The 16,591-nt window shown below is 41.2% G+C and overlaps 2 protein-coding genes across 3 annotated transcripts; both read left to right on the top strand.

Moving 5' to 3' along the window:
- Nucleotides 1-476: 476 nt before the first annotated feature.
- On the top strand, nucleotides 477-3,524 carry LOC112570579. The gene is made up of 5 exons (XM_025249095.1): nucleotides 477-729; nucleotides 1,127-1,249; nucleotides 1,407-1,523; nucleotides 1,778-1,915; nucleotides 2,609-3,524. Exons 2-5 carry the CDS (start codon nucleotides 1,132-1,134, stop codon nucleotides 2,743-2,745), a joined length of 510 nt encoding a protein of 169 aa, XP_025104880.1. The 5' UTR covers nucleotides 477-729; nucleotides 1,127-1,131; the 3' UTR covers nucleotides 2,746-3,524.
- Nucleotides 3,525-4,209: 685 nt separating this feature from the next.
- Nucleotides 4,210-7,409, top strand: LOC112565979. 2 transcript variants are annotated; one of them, XM_025241892.1, is made up of 5 exons: nucleotides 4,210-4,277; nucleotides 5,610-5,710; nucleotides 6,162-6,308; nucleotides 6,800-6,942; nucleotides 7,252-7,409. In XM_025241892.1, exons 1-4 carry the CDS (start codon nucleotides 4,258-4,260, stop codon nucleotides 6,928-6,930), a joined length of 399 nt encoding a protein of 132 aa, XP_025097677.1. In that variant the 5' UTR covers nucleotides 4,210-4,257; the 3' UTR covers nucleotides 6,931-6,942; nucleotides 7,252-7,409. The 2 variants fall into 2 exon arrangements, 1 of the variants encoding a protein (XP_025097677.1); XR_003099520.1 differs by lacking the exon at nucleotides 4,210-4,277 and adding an exon at nucleotides 5,163-5,315.
- Nucleotides 7,410-16,591: the final 9,182 nt, after the last annotated feature.

Genomic DNA, 16,591 nt, shown 5'->3' with positions numbered 1-16,591 from the left:
GATAAATCATATTATCTTGAATCTCATTACTTATAATAGTCATTTGATATCTATCCATATGGTATCTGATTGCGTACTTAACAATAAGACATTTTATACGTTAAGAAAGTATTTGAATGATTTGTTTTATCGCAGTTAAATAGGAGAATATGATTAAACAAAACACTGTTAATTAAACGTTGAAACACACTCCCTGTCTGCATGATTTAATGACTCTACTTTTAGAAATGTGAAATCGTCAAGAGATGTTATGCAGCTATTATCTACATTCATCATGAGCAATCTCCTAAGAGGTAACAAGATCTCAAACATCGAAGTTTTGCAGACTCGTTGTATTTTGATATGCCTATGTAAATAAAATTTAAAAAGCATTTTTCACATGAAATCTAATGGATAGGGTATCGTTTTTCTCTTTCGTTATCTTTAAATGTCATCTGTGTGATTGAATTTGTTTGCATGGCTTTCTCTCTGTTCCTTGACTTTGCTGATCTTTGACTTGCTGAATGGAAAGAAGACTGCTACACGCCTCCTACAGATGTGAACTAAAGCTGTGGGACTGATGACAATTTTATTCAGGATAATAGTTGATTGAAGGAAAGAGGAAATTGGATGTGGCAATAAGTTGTTTGTCAACAAAGGGACGTAAACAGATAAACGAATTGTCTGGGAAGGTGGGCGCTGACTAGACGAGTGCAGTCTCTTGGCGACGACAAGTCTTGGAGTATCAGGGTATGTACAATAATACAGTATTTTTTTTTTTTAAAAAAGAAAGAAGATAGGTGGACAGATTTCTCCCGACTTCTGCGCTTTGTATGTGTGCCTTTCTTTTTTCTCCACGCTGTCTATCCATCTGAGTGTTCATCTTAATGTCTGCCTCCCAGCAAGCCTGTCAGTCTCTCTTCATGTATAAACAAACTTCTAGCTTTGCTGAATAACTGTTGTAGATAGTTTTTGCTAAATTGTTTTTCGCTGAGTATAACTTCCCTTTAACAAAATCTTGTCCAAAAGCAATAACATCGTTTTAGCGATAAACTTTTCAAAATCATTTAGAATCAAGTATATATTTTAATGATTTTGGGTATTTAAGGAGTATATTCTAAGAGACATGCATTTTAACAACTTTCAGAGGCAATGGGAAAGATTGTGTATGTCGGGCTGTTGACATTCGTCCTCATCTGCACCTCAACAGAAGAAGTTGACGAGAAGAACACGACAGTCTCCAAAAGAATGTTTGCAGCATTTACAGAAGGTCAGCAGTTTGATGAATCTGGACAGAGTAACCAGACACCATTGTTTGAGATAACCTCATCACTTTTCTGTGCCCAAACTATCATTCTGTAAGAACTGGCTGCGAAATGGTTTACAGACAAGAAACTAACAAAAAAAGTTTTGTCTTTTCTTTCCAGATAATTGCTTGATCGACGGAAAGCTTTATCGTCATGGAACAAATTTTTCCCAAAGCCTGTACAGTTCCTGTAACAAATACCATTGTGAAAATGGAGTCGCAAAGATTATTGAAGAAGGTCAGTCATCGGTTTTTCACCTGGGCTGAGGTGTGGTGGGGTGAGAGACTGGAAGGTGTGTTCTCTTGGCCTCTACTGACACTTATCAATCGTTTATCCTTTCGACTATATTTCATCATCATAGTAATGATAAAAAGAAGGTTAAGGATGATGATGATGATGATGATGATGATGATGATGATGATGATGATGATGATGATGATGATGATGATAAAAAAGAAAATATTTACGATAAACAAAGTATGTTTCCGCAGGTTGTTATTATTTTAGGTATAAAAGATGCTACCCTCTCGGCGCAATCGTAGTACACGAATGTCACACGTACACCTGCGTCAAGAGGTTAAAGGACAAAGACCCCGAGGTCTACCGCTTCCGAAACATCGGCCCTGCAAGTGAGTTGTCTTCACACACTTAGTAGATGTTTGATAGCCGGTGATGGGCATAGAAACAGTGTGTCTTGTAGATGAAAGTCTGGCACTCATTACAAAATAATAGTTGATGTGTATCGACATTGACAGCAAGGTATGGTGGTGAGAACATGATACAGTCTTTTTGGCAACAGCTAAAGAGAGAGTAATCCAGCCTCAGTTTATCATGTATTAATACATATTTATTGAATTCTTGAATTAACTTAATACTAAAACTGATTCGTTGCTCTACATCATCGCCATGAAGGACACAGTAATTTTTTAAAACTTTACTTGTCGGAAATTCTGTTCTCCACAATTCTATTTGGTTGCTACATCCATCTCCTAAGAGCTTCTTTTAAGATTTTTATACAATATGTACTTCTTATTACACCTCTGAACTGTTTCAAGTAAACACCAATTGAAAATAATAAAATTTCTTTGAATAGCTTTTAATCTTCCTTTTGATTATTAGTTGATTTATTCGCACATTAATTTTTTCAGGAAACTCATTTCAGGCACCTTTTAATGCAATGAAGTCAGTGCACATGCTCTATCAATTAGTAAGTCAGTAATTTTACCTTTGACTGACTCATTGTTTGATGGGGAGACTCACCGGCGGTTTGAAGCAATTAATGTGAGAAGACTAACACCACTTGTTTGACCAACTGATTGCAGAGTGCAAGGATTACTATGGTCTGTGTCGGTTGCCCGGGGAAACGTCTGCCTTCAAAAAGAACGGCACTCTATACCCCTCCTGTGTCTGTCGCCAAGGCACCAATGGCATGCTGCAGTTCCACTGTGACACCAAATGAGGACCAACTCCCCCCAACCGTCATGCTTGTAGTCCCTGCGCTTCCTATGAAATAATCTTGACTACAACCTTCGTATCAAAACATTTGGAGGTTGCTGTTATATTGCCATCGACAGCTTGTATTAAAACTTGCATAGTTAAGTGTTTAATAGTTTTATATTTCAATTTGTTAGGTCGTGGATTCGATCCCTGATGTTTGCTTTATTAACTTGTGAAGTTGCACACTTTACTGAATGGGGAAGATAGCGGGAGAGAAGGAAAGAAGAAAAGCTTATAGCAAGACGACAAATGAAGTGCAGCAGGCAGACTTAAAAACAATAGGAGAAGAAGGAATTGACGAATCTATCGATAACCAACATTTGAGAGAAGGGAAGGAACTTTTATTTCTGGTGCCTTGAGGTAGGACACGGGACCTTGTCACTCCTCTCCTTCGTTGTCTGTACTGACTACCTACCCGTCCTCACATTCAGTACAAACTGTGTGTGCTGTGTCTTCATTTCTTTGTTGGCTCCTGCCCTAACTATTCTTCTGAACTTCTCTTTCCTTACGATGACCATATCCTCACTATTTCTGCCACCAGAGCAACAACATGTTATTTTATTAGTTTGCTGTGACTTTTGAACTAACACATCCATTTCAAAATTGTTTTCTGTCCATTATTTTAGAACAAATTTTTATTCAGCTTTTGTGGTCGCTACTTATAATCTTGGGACACTCTCTATATGTGACACCTGTTTGCAGGTCTGGGCGTAGGGGTTTCTCCGGGTACTCACGCTATTTTAATCTCTTCCCCTCCAGCCCAAGTACGAAATGATGATGATGATGATGTCGATTTGTAATGAGCAGGTATTCATTCAGAAGAATGCTCATTGCGCAGAAAAAACAAAAGAAGAAAGAGTAAAGCGAACAAATATATAAAACACCATGAAAGTAAAAAATGTAGGCAGAAGTGTTTCTTGGTTGTTTAAGACTGGTTTGAAAGAAACAGATGGGTCTTCAGTCTTTTGCAAAAAGTGGTTGGTGAGGTGATGGTGGAGAGTGACGATGACGAAATCACCTCAAGGTGTAAACACCTTCCTACTAAACCAGCCTAAACAACCCACGAGCATTCCATACATACGTGCACTGACCAAAAAACTTCAGCTTGCAAATAAAATAAAGACACAAGCCATACACATACCATCACATATCAAATATCACTACAGTCTTCTAACGGTGCCTTTTGTAGTACACGTACTTCATTTATTTAGTTTTTTTATATTCAATTTTTATTACAAGCTGCATGAATAGCGTTCTCAAACATATTTAAAACTTTGCTTTGCCATTGCAAAGCGCACACAATAGTTGTCGTAGAAACTTGAGTTTTCTTTTTCATAGTTCTTTTATTCGTGTGGAGTATGATTTTTATTAGCGGGCATACATTCTAAGGGACGCTACTGCATTATTCCCGTTACCGAACAATGGGGAGTTACCTCCCCTGAATTATAAGCCGCCTGTCGAGCGAAGCCACTGTATGCTACATTTTAACACGATGTAAGTATTATACAAGGTGGGCCATTTTGCAAATGTCTTTATGATTTGAGAGTTCTGTCCCCCCGTCTAACAGGCTGAGGGGATCGGCTGTCCTTGATTTTGTTTGTGTTTTGTGGTCACGCTTCGATGTGGATAACAGTGACCTTTGTGTTCCGGCAGTAAAGGGAGATCACTGTAGATCTAACGGTAACGACTCAGAGAATAAGTTCAGTCAGAGAGCTTACGGTTCAGTCACATCAAGAGAACAATATGAAGATATTAAGTTTAATATTTAGCCCAAATAAAGCAAGCATGTCATTATTGCTGATATGCAACGACATTCTCTAATGAAGACTTTTTTAAATTACATTTTAATAGAATTCGTCACGTGATAATTGCTAGATATGGATTCTGTGTTATTTGACCTTTGTCCTTTAAAGTCTAAACGTACAATGCCCGTAAACATATTGTCAGGGATTCAAACGACTGATTACTTCATTATATTCTTCAAACAGGTAAAAACATGTTGTGTTGTTTCTGTTTCATCTCAATTGTCTTCTTCAGTAAATTATGTAATTTCCTTCTAGTCTGCTAGTCTGAAGCAGGCAAAGTGACAAACGTTTTGACTGCAATCATTCAGCGTTAAGTATATCTGAGGAGGGCAATTATCGCATTTCAACAACTTTCTGTCGCAATGGGCAAAGTTCTGTATGTCATATTGTTGACCATCGTCGCCAGCTGTTTCTTAACAAAAGAAGGCAGAAGAGAAGCAGATTGAGAAGATATCTGTAAACAGCTAGCAAATCTGTAAGCAGACAGTATTAACTGACAGATATATCCTCTAAACAACTCTTCTGTATGACTGCCACAGAACGACATTAGACAGATGAAGCATCAGTACTACAGATAGTAATCATCATCACAGAGATGAGTGTCGCACGCTAACTACAGGTGTTATCTGACGCTGGAGCAACGTCCTGACGTAGACAATACGATAGGTACCCGTCAGTATACAGTCAACTCACTGACAGCCAGACGAACTTTGTTCACTACAAACAGGTAGAAATCTGTTGTGTTGTTTCTGTTTCAGATTATGCAACGTTTACTGCTTGTTTCTACTTTAAATTTACATTTAAATAAGATTACAAACAGTTTGGCGCTTCTGTGACTTTGAATTTATGATTCTGAACCTTTGTTGCTGAACCGGTAAAGCGTTGGGTTAAATCTTGTAAAATGAAAATGTCTAAATTTAAAATAATTAGATGTAAGATTATAAAACTCTTAAATTACAAGCACTAATGACAAAGCCGCAGAACACGTGTGAAAGGTTGTTGTTAACTCTTCTTGTTGCAGTCAAGCCATGGTGAGCTTCTTTCGCACCTCGCTGTTCCTGTGTGCTTTTGTTGTCACGTGGGCTTTCCCTCAGAATGTTTTCCGCAAATCTGAGTGTCCAGGTAATGGATTTCTAGTTTCGTCTATTTAGTTGTAAATGTTAGATCAGAACAACGCTATTAAATTATTGAAGCAAAACTTGGATACGGTTCAAGGAAAAAAAAACCAAACAACAAAAATGTACGTTCCTAAGTTACAAACTAATTTGTGAGAAAATGTATAAGAAAATTCACCATTGCATCATTGAATTATCTCTTTGTTAAACAAAAAACAAAAACAAGACCCGCACACACATGTGCATGCGCACACTCAAAATGTGGCTAAGACAGTTTTTCTGTAACAAAGTCTTTAAACATTGTATACATCGGATCTTTCTAAACCGCTACCTCTCCGCCGCAACCATGACTACCACACCACCACCACACACTTCTACATCACTGCCAACACTGTCAGTCTGTCATGCACTCTTTGTTGATCACAATTAAATTGTATTTTTTACTGATGTTGTGGTAGCTAACCAGTGCTCCACCAAAAATCTTAAAGATTTCAAAGGGAAGCCGTGCCTGAAGCTGAATGAGGAGATTGTTTACAGATGTCAGAAATTCAAATGCGTGAATATGAACGCGTCCGGCAGTACACTACAGCCTGGAGAGGAACTCGGTGAGTATTTGTCAGTGTCTAAATCCCTGTCAATATATTTAGTGCTGTGATTACAAAGTTATTAAATGTGCACCTGTCCGGCGGTAACTTTCAAGTTCGTCGCCACACTATTACCAGAAGAAGTTGTAATCTAAACTACACCATCGTCATCACCTCGTCCAAATAGCCAGCCTCTTAACCCATATACTCGTATATTCTTTTAATCCATAATTTCCTATAATATCCACCCTACATGGACAAAATTATAGGAAGGGGTTCAATCCAATAAAGTAACTGCTTTTAAAACTAATTAGGTGTAGCCTGAAGTACCCAAACAAGTGTTGTAGCCGCTACCTGCGGGTAGCCCGAGTAGTGTGATGAATACGAACCCTGCCGGGTAGACAGGTACGGGTGAGCTGTGTGTTGATAACTTTATTGCAGGTATTCACACCACGACAACACACATGTTATTCTTGCTATTCAAACTGCGCGTTGGGACATTTTCATTGCAGGGTGCTATATCTCTAGGGGCGATTGTATTCCTTTCAAATCTCAGAGGAATCAGACGGACAGTGAGGGTCAAGAGAGGATGGAATGTTTATGCGACAAACATAGGGGTGGTTCTTTAATCATCTGCGCGTAAGAATAAAAATGTGTGAGTAAACAAAGACAATAAATACGGTTCCTGCTTCCATGTGAAATGTAATCTTGTTCTTTGCTTACCTATGCATACAGTTTATTTAGATAAATTTTCACACGTTTTAGTTTATTACATTCTTGTTGTTGCTGTCTCTATTTTTCTTGCACGACAGCTATACACAGTTTTCCCAAAAACATGAAAGATTAACTTTTAGGAAATCCCTTTTCATACAATGAAGTTTTCAAGCTTTGAAACAGAGTTGTGTTGGTCATTGAAGACTTGTTTGGTACGGCAAAGAGGTGTGATTGTTTTGGCTGTAAACAGTATTGGGAGGACTGGCACCTTGAAGAACATTTCATCTGACCTGAGGTCGCAGGGAACCAGTCGTGGCCTTGTGCCTGACCCGACATCTGCACTGCCGTGATTAGAGCAAAGATTGTTATGGACAAAGATTTTCAAATAAAGATAATTTCTGTTTTGTTTCCACGTGTCTGCAAATATTTGTATGTATGTTTGGTTATTATTGAGGGGCAACGAAATTGAAGAATGATGGGATGCTATCAAAATCTGTTTCCTCGTCTGCGTTTAGAATTTTTAAATTTATGTCGCTTTAATTCGTTTTTGCTTTCATCTAGTTATCATTTTCCTTGAACATGGCATGCCAACCATTCTTACTCGCCCCCCATCACACTCTGTGCCATTCTGCTGAGAGTGTGGAATGTCGACTTGTAGATGTTGCCTATAATGAGGGTCTACACTCTCCCTACAACAGCCCCAGGGGTCTTCAAGCTGACAGTTGCAGCTGGCTACCTTGCTACAGAAACTTCTCCGTTCCACTCTTGCGCCTTGATACTTCACTCGAACATATTTTATTTCTTTTCTACTACACCCTGAAAGGATGTTTAGCTGAAATATATTTTGTGTGTATAAATGTGACATGCTCATGCGTTTTAAATACTTCCTTCAATCCTTCATCCTGTCTTCAATTCTTTCCTCTTCGCCAATGTAACAATCTGTGTGTGGATGTATATATATCTTAAAATAATAATAATAAAGTTACTTATAACGCACTTTATCCCACCACCAAAGACTAGTTCAAAACGCTTGAAAAAATAAAAATAAAAATAGCAACAACTCATATAGGGACGCACGCAACATTACAAATGTTATGTTTATAGAATAACATGTCGGTTGATGAAAGATCTGTAGCCCGTAGTATTTTACCAGTGTCACACAGTCTATATCTCTATATGTATAATATACACAACTTCCCTCATATACACCCCCCCCCCCAAAAAAAAAAAAATCACAAGTATTAATGTACAGAAGGTAAAATTTGACACACTGCACAAACACAAGCACACCAGACCTAACAAACAGCTGTTTGTAGCAGAAAACTTACAGGTTACACAATAATGAAAACGTCTAATGATTGCGATTCCCTTCCAGCCTAGAGAAATAGCTTTTCTGATTGTCGCAGTCTGGTACCTGAAGGAGAATATAACAAAATGCTGCATGGGCATGGAGAGAAAGAAAAAAAGTCAGAGACAGAGAGAGGGAGAGACAAAGAGAGACAGGCAGAGGAGATACACAATATGTCTTCATAATACAGGCTTCTGGCTAAGTCTCACAGAGCGAGAGAGGAAAAGGATGAACACAGGGAGGAGAAGGGGGAGGGATCTGAACAGCAAACACAAGACCGAAGAGAACGGAGGAGTGGGCCAAGTGGAGACAAGCGCCTGAGGCAGGGGAGAGCAGCGGGAAGTAAACGGAGAAAGGCAGGAGTTGTCACGCGCAATCTGACATCATCTGATCAATAAGGGATCAAGCGGCAGTCACTCTCCTAAATCCCCGATCACGTTGTGGAGTTATTTTTTCCTGGCAGTTGGGAATACAACGTTCGCCATCGCCCTGTTCGTGACCTGGATTGTGAATGATCTCATGTCGTGTGACGCGTGTGTGACTGGCTGAATGTCCGGTGAGCGACAGGTGAATGACAGAAAAAGAAAGGAACTGGACACACAAGCTCATTCTTCGCTTTCAAAGGCGATGACATGGGTTCAAGAGGACGAACCACACAACACTCGCAATAAGCCATGAAATATGTTCTTTTAGTCTGTCCACTGACCTCTGACCTCTGACTCCGTGAAGAGCTCCTCCTCATCCCCTCCCCTACTCCTTTTGCTTACTTGTAATGAACATCAGAAGCGAGGCTGTCTGTGGACAAAACTAAGCTGTCCATGGTCGCACTGACGATGACACTTGACTGTTGACGATGTCAACTGACAGACGAGGGAGCTTTGCACTACAAAGACTGCTTCAAACACCTGTATATCTTTTTTCTGAGAACGGCTTTCGCGGGTTTTGCCTTTTATGGGATGAGAGCTGGCGACAGGGAGGCTAAAGGGAGGCGACTGGGGTGAGGTGGTTTGAAGGAGCTGATTATTGGAAAGCAGCGAGCTCTTGCATCCACATCCACATCCACATCCACATCCATATCCACATCCCAAATGTTTGCAGTCCAACCAGGGCATTTGCAAGAATGATTATTTTAAAGCTATATTTACCAAGTTCTAGAAAACGAGCGCTTGAAAACAAACATCAGCGATATTGAAAAGTGATTTATTCTTTTCTAAACTCAGAGACTTTGTTTGGGCCGCCCGGTGGCGCAGCGGTTAGTGCCTGACACCAATACAGTGAAGTTTGGGTGTCCTGGGTTCAGCTCTCGTCTCAGGCACGCTGTTTTTTTTTTCTGCCTGTGGTATCTGTTTACAGGGCTGGCTGCCTTGCCGTGATATAGTCGTCGTTGCTGGGTCTGCGTAAAACACCAATTCCTTCCCCCCCCCAAGAATTTTTTGTAATCCGCTTAAATGCAGAGCACAATCAAGATGGAGAATCTGCCCCTGAGTGACTGGATTAGAAGCCAGCTGGTTTGCGTTCATACTTCACGACTACCTAATGAATAAGTTTGTGAAGGATCAGTCGTAAGGCAGACACACAAACACACTGAGACAGACGAATACTAGGACCAGAATACATGGCGCTGGTAAGTTTTTTCCTTTCTAACTTGCCTTCCTTGCCCTTCTTTGCTCTGTCATGCCACTCTCACCACAAGCATCATGCCAGGGATCGACTACACGACTCCAACTGCCACCTCATCCACTAATTTGCCCAAACTCGCACTCTCCAGACCCTTCCACCATTCAGATTTCCGAAAATCATCTTTAAAGACATTCTCTGGCGCCACAATCACAAACAGGAGCTGCTCATCACCAGAACTATTTTCTGAAATAAAGTCTTGTGTGGGAACGACAACTTTACAGAAGCACGTCTGTCGGGCCCATAATTTCCAGCCGCCTTTACCCACAGTCGTTGACTAGAGAGTCCACAGACTCATTCCTCTCAACACTCACTGTAGTCATCGTGTGATGCAAGACTGGAAGCAGGATGAATGGACGAGTAGTGTGCACGGGGTCGTTGGGGGACACGCTGCAGGGTCTGAGGAAATGAGCGAGACGCATGATGGGAAAGAGAAAGCAGGGAGGTTAGGGACGGGGATGACAGGGGGGAGCAAGGATGGGCGTCTACAGTTTGTCTGGCCACTGCCCTAACAACTGCCCACAACAGAGACTAATCATTACCCCGCTATTTCTCCGTTTTTAAGGCTGCAGATAATGGATGTGAGGATAATAAACCCCGACGGGCGGAATGCCCGGCTGTCACAGCAGGTAAATCAACTTCTTCAAACATGTGCTTCACCACCTACTATTATTGACAGGATGCTCATAATGTTCAATGGCATGTTTCTATATACCGATGATAGCGAGATGCTCTTCTGCAGGATGTATCAATATCATCGGTAATGTTTTTTAATACATCAAAAATCGTGAAGTAGTAGTCTCGGATAAACTCGTTCCTCTCCAAACAAACAATCGTGAGACGGTGCTTGACCGTCCCCCCACTACAGCTCACTCTTCCATTTCCAAGGCGCCCTTAAAATAACGATGTCCCTCCCTGCACGTCGCTTGTAATTGCTTCAGGGCCTTGGAGATTGGGAGGCACCGAGTGGTCCAAGTACCTATGACCGACTTGAGAAAAATCACCAGCTTTCAAGTCGCTGATCTCGTGAGCGTTTCTCATTTTCCTGTCTCTGGAGGTTTCACGCGTGTTCATTAAAATAAAAAAAAAAAAAGATAGAGTTTGTTGGGAGACCATAAATGTGGCACCAAGCACCTGCCGCGGTTGATGGCCTATTAATGATTTGCTTGCTCTCTGGGACATGATGAAGCGGGTCATCGGCGGTCGGCCTGACCATCTGCAATGCAGAGCGAATCAACTTTCGGTTGAAATGTTTCATTGTAAACCTTTTCTAAAGTCTTAAAGCTTTCAGCAGGTCTGGCGGCTCTCGCCGACGCCATTTTGAATCGCAATAGTTAATGAGCCAATCGGTAGTCACGTGTTCTCACGCGATATCCACGTGCCTACAGTTTGATCGATTTTTTCCACTTAAGCGGAGATCGAAACGCTTTGTTGACAATCAGACATTCAGAACACGTAGTCAAGCAGCCTGATCGTTGAAATGATCAGATGGAGACAGAGGGACGGACTAGCGAAAGGACAGACGGAGGGATGAACAACTGAAGAGTAAGGGAGGGATACCTGGGGCCGCGATGGCTACAGGGTTCAGCCACTGGGGTGTAGACATTGCCAAGTGGAAGAGTAGTCACTAGTCTCATCCCAAACACCCTCTTATGTCTTCTTCCTAGCCGTGGCCACTCGATGTCTTAGCGGCTGGACACTAGAGAGGATGTACACACAGTCTCATCAAATAATCAAGAAGGAGAACAAAGAGGCTTGGCAGCCAGTTTGGTGTCTGCGGACACCTGCCTCCCTACCCCACCCACTCCAACAACCAACAACCCGCCTCCACCCTGAATAAACAATCACCTAAGAAAAACATTCTCTTTCAGCAATAAGATTATTTATTGCAGGCCTTGGGCATGATAAAAATTGTCAGTTAAGGAGAGATAGAGAATGTAGACTGTTGATCTATCAATCGATTGATTATTTATCCGCTCATTAATTTTAAATTACTGAGGTTGGCCGAACGCTTTATTCACGGAAAAACAAGTAGAACATCTTGCAAAGAAACTACATTTATAACAAGGAGGACATGGATTTTAATTCGCGGAATGTGGTGAATAGCACTGTACAAGTCTTTTATCTCAGAGAAAATGCGCGCTCATTTCTTCCTCTCTTTCATACTGGATGAAAAAATGAGAAACACTTCTCACAAATCACGAAAATTGGAACGGGTGCACGGCACTCTAACAGCCAGCTAAATTAGCTAGATGCTAATTTTCGTTTTGTTTTTGCAGTTTAGCTCTCTGCTAGGAGAAAGCTTGCCAGCGAATGCCAGCTCACCGCCAAAGTGAGAAAAACAAGTCCTCAGGTGGTACACAGTCCTGCACTACTTTCAAGTCGAACCACAGCGCACCTCTGCACAAAGTCGTTATAGGAATGGCAAAGATAACATATTTTGCTCTCCCCACAAAAATCCAGCTAAATTATTCTGACCTTCACCAAGTTGGCCATCGACTGAAGCCGAGAGATCCCTGTAACATTTTAGTTTAATGACTCGTTCAGTTCCACGCTGCGCTCGAGAACAGTATGTAGCCACAACTGTTAACCCCTTGTGATTCACAGGAACGAGAACACAAGAGCTTGAAATAATAAGTTAGTTATAACCACGAAACGATGAAAGGATTTTTACAAACAGCTTCTGAAGAGCAGCAGAAGTTCATGCGGGACTACTTTGTCTGTGGCAGTGGGCTGTCGGTAAGACGCCGGTGATGATGATGAGTGCGAAAGTGTTAAAGTAAGTCGTTAAAATGAAGAGCTGAACAGTCGCTTTCCTCTCGAGGGCTTTCGTGTTTGTACCGAGAGGAAGGAGGCAGCGGTATTAAGAGGGAAATAATATTGTAGACAGACATTGCATGCTGTTTGTTGCCTTCAGGTTTGATGGATTGAGCAGCTTCCATTGGAGGACAGGTCTTTGTCGCGCCAGTCCCATCAGCAGGAATGTTCACCTGGGGAATGGCGAAAATGACTGTTAAGTATGGAATCCTTACTCGTAACATTCCCATTCTCATGAATACCTGAGTTTGTGAAAAAGTATGTGTGTGGTTGTTAATGAGAGAGAAAATGAAATATAGCGTCTGTGTAGGTCCTTGACCTTTGAATGAGCCTAATCACACTTCTTAGACAATTGTTCTTTAATTGTTCGCAAAGCTTTTAAACTAAGGAGAATTTTAAAGCGAGGAGAAGAGAGTGAGGGTAAACTTTTTGCGGCTGTTTCTGTGATCCTGTTGGCTAGTGGAACAAAGGAGGGAAAAATCCTTTGCATGTGCTTCGTGGAATGGACAAGACTGAGAGTTTGATAACCTTGGTTTCAATGCCAATGATTTCTGTAAAATTACTGATTTGTGAGCAAGTGGAAAATAACGATTGAGCAAAAGCAAAATTTGTAAACCATGATTATAAATGCATGTAAAAAATGAGAATCTTATTGGGTGTAGGTGGCGGGGAACAGGGTGTGTGTGAAGGGGCTCTTGATAAACTCAGTAATCCAAAAGCTGCTTGCCGTTCTTTGAAGAATCACTATACTCCCAGTTCTTGCTACCTTATTTTTTTTGTTGCCTTTTCTATATTTTTCTTTTATTACTGATCAGTACTGTTATTTTTCCTTCCATCCTTCGTGTATTGCCCACGTCTTGTTCTTGTCTTAAGTGCTAAGAGCTACGAGCGTTTTTGCACTATACAAATATTGCGATTTCATTATTTACTATTTTTGATTGTTAGTATATGTGCTAGCTTGTGTGTACACTCTCTCTCTAGAAGGAAAGAGACAGTGAGAGTGCCACGCCACCACCCATGATCACATACACACAGACAGAAAAAGCAGTTCGACATGGACTGACACAACGCAGTCCGACAACAATTTTGTTTTTCTCCCACCAAAGCACACATTTAAGTGTGAGGTAATCAGTCATTATCACCCTGAGGTAGCTTCATTTGCCAGAGGCAGCACAGCCCCTGAAGAGGCCTTCATCCGCCTTTGAAAGCCTCACAACCTCCTGTCGTGACGTCACCGCCGCCATTGTCAGCTGCATGTCCCCGCCAGACACAGAAGCGAAACCTTTCATCATTAGGCTCGATCAATCGCCCGGCGTTTACGGATGACTAGGCGGGCTGCTGACATTCTCACGTGCGAATAAACACCTGCATGCGCCGCCGTCCAGAAATAGCGCAAAAAATGTTTCCGGCGAAAATGTTTTCGCCCTGGCCTTCATCCCAGGCCGGACGCTGAAAATAGGCCCGCGATTGTTTTCCGAGTTGTGATTATTTTCAGTCTACAATGCACAGTTTTGCCGTCACTTCCTGTTCTTCCCTGGAGACCGGAAATTGGGTCAGCAAAGGACCCTCCTGCCTTCTCCTTTTGAGATGGCTAATAAAGATAATGCAAGTTGCAGTTACTAAGTATTTAGAAACATGGCCTCTCCCCAAAATGACTTTATTTATTATTTTGAAGCTTCGCAGAGCTTCTAAATTATTTTATTTTGTGCTTCGTAAACATTCTGTGCCCTTCCACTCCCTGGAGGGGGAAGTGCGGATGTGTGGCTTTCTTTTAGGCTCCAGCTAAATCAAAAAATTTGTTAAAAAATCTTTATCAGAGTTTTCTCATTGTTATAGCATCTGTCTTTAGAATACATTTGAAGCTTCTGGTCATTTACCCTTGGATATCGTTACTGATGCAAAAGTGGTAAAAACTTGTGTAATTTATGGACGCTTTGACGACTTCTTTGTTTCCCTCCCGTTTGTAGGTTCTGTGTTATCTTAAAAAGGGAACAACAATATTCACAGATTGTGGTAATTGGATTTTGAGCCACAAAGGAAATATCTAGAGATAAAAGGAATAAATAAAGATGTTAATAAAACATTAAAGATCCGAAATAACTGCACAGACCGTGCTCGTGAAGGCGAGACATTATCCACCTCTCCCATCCTCTCCAGCCATCGCCTAGTGGCCTGTGAACGCCATCTTGCAAGTGCGTCCACTTCCGGTATCTACCTTGATTGGTGAAGGGATGGCGCATGTGCGTGCATGCCCGAGATGTCAGCTGACTTTCGCCATCAAACGACTGCGAGGACCTCTGCTGGCAACAAGATGTGGAAATGAGTTAACAAGCTCAATGGGAGTCTGTGGATGTGAGCTCAGTTATAGGGGACAATGGACTCGGCCACAGTCCCCCGTCTGAAACAGTCATCGCCAGAAAACATTCTCAGGGAATTAAGGAAACACTGCTTTAGAATTTCTTGAAGTCTAGAAGCAGTTTATGCTTTTACTACTTATTATTCTGGCAGACGAGATTCAGTTTCACATTTCACAAATACTTTACATTTGGCAACCAGTGTACTGTTACAGTTCTTCAAGACGAAATTCAGTTTATTTTACAGTTTTGATAGACTAGAAAAAATTTTTGTTTATCTGATGAGCTACTTATTCATTACTTTTACAGAACTTACATCTGGAAAAATAGTTAAAAAGATATTTACTTCTGTTTGGGAAACCGATTAAAAAGTTGATGCGCTTACAACTTAGTATAGAAGCAGTTGACTTTCCACTAAGACACAGTTGACAATTACAGTTTTGACAGTCTAGGGCAGGGGTGGGCAATTAATTTTCCCAAGGGAAATATGGAAACTTTTATATTGTCAAGGAATATTTGGATTGGTGAAGAATAAGACAAGTATTTTATATTTTGTGTGTTTTACTCTTTGCAATTTGTTTCTTCTCAAAAACAGTTTTCATTTCTAAAGTTTGGATTCTCCTGACGAGAAATTAAAAATTTTATATTCCACAATAACTCCCCAAACATCATTACCTTTAGAGATGGTTGTTGGGAAGACGTGGTGTGTGTATGTGTGTGAGTGTGCGTGCCTGCGCGTGCTTGGATGGATCCTATTCAATGCAGACAATGGAATGTGTGAAAATACTGCCAACGGCTCGGAAACCGCCACAAAACCGTAGAGAGGAAAGGAGGGAGAGCGACATTTGTTGAGCTATTTCACAATCAAGTTAATTATGTATGGACGATGTAATTCGCGATTTCAAGTAAAAATGTTCTCTAAGGTCACCGGTGGAATAACGGAACTCGCGGCGAGCGAGCACGGAGCATCGAAGCGGAAAGGAACCGGTAGTCTGTCCTTGTGATCACGAAGACGCATGCGCAGAGGGTCACATCCAATCCCCTAGGAACAGGCAGATGATAATGTGAGAGGGAATAAAGGAAGGGGAGGGATGGAGTGGGAGGAGGCAAGGATTGGATGGAGGAATGGTGAGGAGAGAAGAACTGGGTGAAAGAAGGTTGGACAAATAAAGGAGTAAAGGAAGGAGTTGAGGAGTAGACGAAGAAGAGAGAGAGGAAGAGATACAAGAGAGGAAGGCCAGTATAAGTAGGTAAATTATACAAAATTATACAAGATGCAAGAAAGGGTTTGCTGTTAATATGGAACTGCAGATCATTGAGAAGTATCGTGTGTGAATATGGCGCGACACTGAGACACTATATACACTGTATGTACAGCAGAACTTCAATACTAA

The sequence above is a fragment of the Pomacea canaliculata genome, linkage group LG1 (assembly GCF_003073045.1).
Source record: "Pomacea canaliculata isolate SZHN2017 linkage group LG1, ASM307304v1, whole genome shotgun sequence".
Lineage (NCBI taxonomy): Eukaryota > Metazoa > Mollusca > Gastropoda > Architaenioglossa > Ampullariidae > Pomacea > Pomacea canaliculata.
The sequence above is the reverse complement of the archived record's forward strand: the minus strand, read 5'-3'. Positions and strand labels throughout refer to the sequence as shown.

Excerpts from the sequence above, each read along its gene's own strand:
- LOC112570579 (XM_025249095.1), top strand. The coding sequence starts at position 1,132 with ATGGGAAAGATTGTGTATGTCGGGCTGTTGACATTCGTCCTCATCTGC. Across the intron at positions 1,250-1,406 it reads GTTTGCAGCATTTACAGAAG|ATAATTGCTTGATCGACGGA; the intron begins GTCAGCAGTTTG and ends TTTTCTTTCCAG. Across the intron at positions 1,524-1,777 it reads CGCAAAGATTATTGAAGAAG|GTTGTTATTATTTTAGGTAT; the intron begins GTCAGTCATCGG and ends ATGTTTCCGCAG.
- LOC112565979 (XM_025241892.1), top strand. The coding sequence starts at position 4,258 with ATGCTACATTTTAACACGAT. Across the intron at positions 5,711-6,161 it reads CCGCAAATCTGAGTGTCCAG|CTAACCAGTGCTCCACCAAA; the intron begins GTAATGGATTTC and ends ATGTTGTGGTAG. Across the intron at positions 6,309-6,799 it reads ACAGCCTGGAGAGGAACTCG|GGTGCTATATCTCTAGGGGC; the intron begins GTGAGTATTTGT and ends TTTTCATTGCAG.